General features: G+C 44.5%; 1 protein-coding gene across 1 annotated transcript in view; it reads left to right on the forward strand.

Annotated features, from left to right (window-relative positions):
- Positions 1–2448, forward strand: part of PDX1 (pancreatic and duodenal homeobox 1) — a 13798-nt gene extending 11350 nt beyond the window's left edge. The window contains exon 3 of the mRNA XM_019523792.1: positions 2359–2448. Coding sequence (XP_019379337.1) covers positions 2359–2448 — 90 coding nt within the window. The remainder of the gene's footprint in view (positions 1–2358) is intronic.
- Positions 2449–4823: the final 2375 nt, after the last annotated feature.

Genomic DNA, 4823 nt, shown 5'->3' on the forward strand with positions numbered 1-4823 from the left:
CGCCCCGCCACCATGCCGGCGTTGGCCTCGAGGCGCCGCCCGGGCCCGGCTCCAGCGCGGGGGCCGGGGCCACAGGAGCTGGAGCTCGGGGGGAGAAACCCCGGGCGGGTAGGTCTCCCCGCGCGGGTGCACCAACAGGCAGGCTGGGAGATAGGGGCCTCGCTGTGGGCACGGCACTGATGCGATGGGCACCGGCCGCAGGCAAACGGGCAGAAACCTGGTGATGGTTTTAAGGCAAGCTTACCTGGAGCAAGGAAGCAGCAGGGCCACTGGCACTAAGCGGCAGATGGATCTAGCCGCGGGCTCCCAAGATTTACTGATAAGGTTAACCTCAAGTCCTTAAGACTGTATGATTACAGCGATATAATTACACGTTGTGATACAACGGCGGTTTATTGTATTACACTTAGCTGCTTACCTTCGCCTGTCTCTCAGTGATATTTTACAGGCCGTCTCCATCCCACACTGCCGTGCAGTGCGAGTGGTATTGCCACACTGTTATATTTCATCGCACTACATTGCACCGCAACACGGGTAATGTCATGTCTCACTATCCAGCGTCCAGGTGTAGGTATCCTGCATTACAGGGACTTGATGATTCTGCTGTCAGTGATGCTTGTCTTGCGCCATTAGTTTCAGAGAGATTACTCCTGATCCAATCTACACCAGCGGGAATGGGAGGAGACCAGACCCAAGCGTTTTAAAGAATAAAAGCTTTTATCCACAAGCAAGAAACACATGACTGAGGGACACTTTCCCTACCCATCTTTGGCTCCATACCTGTTGCTTTGGAAATGAATAAGAAAATTACCACTGACTGAAACATAAAAACACTGGGGGATGTAATGCTGTCAACCCTGCACCCTGTCTGGCCAGAAAGATATTTAGGCTATTAGTCTGGTGTGTCACAGAGTGTCTGTAGTTTTCTAAAGCATCCTGTGCATTTTGGGGTGTTGTGAAATACTAAGTAATTACATTGAATCACTTTGAATTCTGCATGTGAAGTTGTCAAGGAATATTTCTAAATGCTGATTTAAAAACCTGGGGTGCAGAGATTGTAGTGCTGCATGGGGTAATGTTCTGGTCTCTCTGGCACTGCTTCCTTCACTGCCCAGGATCATCCTTCAGTACAACTTTCCTATTGCATTGGGTTTCTTCTAACTATAAACCAAGCAGCAAGATTCAGGGCCAGTTTGTGGTCCTAGGATCTTCTGCAGTGCAGGCTGAGAGCCAGCACCTCTCACCTGTGGACAGAGACATTTCTTTGTCAGCTTCAGAGGAGCCTGCTTCTTCCCAAGATCAGCTGGCATTTTTCAGGACATCACCAGGCTGCTCTCCAGCTCAGACAAGCCCCTCCAGCTGGTAAGTACCGCCACAGTTCGACTGCAGCTGCACCACTTCCTTCATGCCTCAGATTCAGAAGCGCAGAATTTGGTTTTTGGACACACCAAATTCCTTCTCAGTGGTATTGTGCCATCTTTCTGCCCCTCCTTGATCCTGAAGATCACTAGTGATTGTTTTGGATTATGATGGGCTGAGTTAAAAAGAGGGCTGGAGGACACAGAGGAAGAAAAAGATTTCATGGGATTTTCAGTAAATAAAGGCCTAAATTTGAGACTGATGTCCTAACTCTGTGTTCCACGCTGTACATACCCAGGGGTAGACATAGATGGTTCTCTGAAGAACTTTCAGTCTAAGAATTATGATTGCAAATCCTGAACAAGAAGCAATATGGGTGAATCTTCTGCTGAAATACATACTGTATTTCATACTAAGATTTCTAGGACCAGAGGGGTTAGCATCATAATTTTTGCTGTTTGTTTAATGAATGTATGAATGTGTTTTTATTAAAAGCAACAACAAAAAAAAAGATATCCAGCATTGTGCAATAAAATACATAGCAGGTCTGATTCACCAGTGTGCTTGTATGCCATATCTCTACACCCTGATGATTGATTAGCTTTTCATGCCATTGCACCGGTGCATAACTGAAGTTGTGCAGTGATGAATCAGATCCTTTGTACTCTTTATTGAATGCAGTGGCCCTCAATCTATATGGCCTTGCACTTTATGGGGCATTTGCACCTCTTTAAAGTGGGCAGCAATGAGAATGGGAGCATTTTACACTCAGGTACCAATTTGCTTTGCATATATGTAAATAAACCTATGGGGGAGGGGAGAAGCAGGCCCCACATGCTCTTTTAGAGGAATTCAAAAGTTAATAGATTACACTGGCCAAAAATGCAAATGATTGTCAGGACTGGATGCAAATAAGGCTTCTAAGTGTTAAGGCCTCCTTCTCTGCTACCCCAGGAAAGCGTCTTTGTTGATTTCATGTTTCTGTTACTGTATCTGCAGGCCTCGCCTTTTAGTGCAACATACAACCTAGGTCACTGTCTAATGATGTTCACAGGCAAACTGAGACTGATGGAGAACCATCACTTCTGAAAGTAGTGCTTTAAAGTAGGGCAGCAAAGTCTTTGCAGTCCATCATCACTCTGAAATTCACTGTTGCTGCCCTGAAGCAAAGGAGCAGACCCTGGATCAAAAATGCTTGAAGAAACACATTTCAAAGGGAGGGAATGCTTTTCTATGCAAAGCTTCAGGGCTTTACATTTAAATCACAAACTGGGAGAGCAGCCCTTTAACAACCACTAAATCAGTGCAGGTAGGGCTGTGTGTAACAGTATGAACCATCCTTAGTAACGGGGAGAGCTGCCTGCACCATGCTAGGAAGAGACCCAAGGCTGAAAAGTGATTCCAAGAATGGCAATTCCCTGCCCCCACCCCCCCAAATAGTTAGGTGTGCCCAGATCTTCATGGAATGCATTGCATTCAAAAGCTTGTCTGACTTTATTCCAACGATACAGCTGGTCCAATAAAAGGTATCACCTTCATAAAATCTTAGCCTCTGGCAAAGTTCCTGGACCATCAGGGTTAGGCATCACTCTAACACTACTAGATCTTCATAGGTATTTAGACACCTACACTGATTTCCATGTGCCTAAATTACCTCACTAGGTCAGCTAGTATGCCTGGTGAGTGAATGGCAGGGGCAGGGCTGTATGCATCTCTCTACCTATTTGCGGTTCAGAGCAGTCGTTGCTCTCTCTATTGCAGCCGCAATCACCATATAAGTAGAGACAGACACAGTTTCAGGAGGAAGTAACACTCCCCCTTACTCCCCTGTATGGCCCTGTAGCTCCTGTAATGGTCTAGCCCAAAGGATTCAGCCAAGGGGGTCGCAGGACACTGTCAAATAAAGTATGCCTAAAACTATTTTACTTTCAAAAGCACTTTGGCAAACATCACTTGAGTTATTTTTATAACTGAGAGAGCCTATGCAATATAAATCTCTTCAGGAAAACCTGGAATACGGTTGCTCTAGCCCCTACCTCTTTGAGACATTACCTTTGTCACAGCTAACGGTCAGAGGAGTGCCCCGGGATGCAGAATGACAAATGTTCCTTTGGGTTAGTAAGGGCTGCATGTATTAAGTGCCTTACAAGCCAGCATAACCTGAACACTCAGGGCAGGAAGTAAGGGTTGTCTTTACTGATAGCTTGTACAGTGCCAAAGACAGCAGGAGGAACTGAACAGTCATCCTCTACACTAGAAGTTGTTTTCTCTAATTCACTTTAACCAAGCAGCAGCAAGATGCCATAGCACTCTCCTAGAAACAAATAATAGGTTATAACCTCAGAGGAACTTTTATTCCTGGAAGAAAAGGCTGAAGATTCTGTATCCAAAGGTATTTGCATATTGTATGTTGAAATTCCAGATTAAATACACATTGAGTGGGAATCTCCAAACAGAAGCCCATCTGTTTGCCTCTCACATGCACAAATTTAAACTTAATTTGAAGTGAAAAGGAATACTGGCAGGTAATTTGAAATGTTTTCTTAAAGGGGGTAGTTTTTACATTTAGATAATAATAAGTTACTCTGTTCTTATCATCTGCTTTCCTCAACAGAGCTCAAAGCATTTAACAAAGGTCAGTAGATTTATTAGCTCCACGTTTACTAGAGAGGCACAGAACCAACAAGAGACCTGCACAAGCACAGACAGTGACCACTGACTGAGCCAAGCAGGATGCTTCTGCCAGGACTCTCTCCACTGGACTCTGCTGTCTCCTATGTGATTATGGCAGCAGTGGTAGGGTTTGGGGTCTTGATTGTGCAGAATGAGATTTGCTGAGATCCAAACCTTGTAAGAGAAATAAAATTTCTGAACCTTAGAGCTGCTCTTAGCAGTTGCTTGATGATGTATGATCAGAATATGGCATTATATTTATCTGTGGTCTGTCATCACTGTTACTTATTAGTTATTATCTGTGGTCTCTCATCAGTATACTCATCAGTATTACTCCCAGTTAAGGAGATATTGTTGAGAAGAAGACTTACCACCCAGCTTTCACCTTTGCTTCCTACATAACCTTTTAGATCCGTTCAACCTAAGCACGCTTTCTACCTATTCTAGTCACAGGCTTCTGTTAATGTTCCCTCCAAAGTTTCCAAAAATTATACATTTTTGGTGAGGGTAAGACTGCATGTGAGGGATGTAACTCATGATAAGTTGGAAGGATATTTAAATATTACTCAGCACTATTTTATTTCCCTCATGTTCTACACTGCATCCCATGTGCCTGAGCCTGGAAAGGAACTGTAATTTCACAGAGAAGAGGAGTCATTTCAGATGTAAACATAATATTTCCTGTGCCCTGTGTTCCTTAGAAGATCCTGCACAAAGTGCACATGGACTGGGATCTATGTATGGAAGTAGGACATTTAAAGGGCAGAAGGAGCGGGGTGATAGAAGTGGGG

Source organism: Gavialis gangeticus, unplaced genomic scaffold, assembly GCF_001723915.1.
Source record: "Gavialis gangeticus isolate Ggan-Ray unplaced genomic scaffold, GavGan_comp1, whole genome shotgun sequence".
Classification (NCBI taxonomy): domain Eukaryota; kingdom Metazoa; phylum Chordata; order Crocodylia; family Gavialidae; genus Gavialis; species Gavialis gangeticus.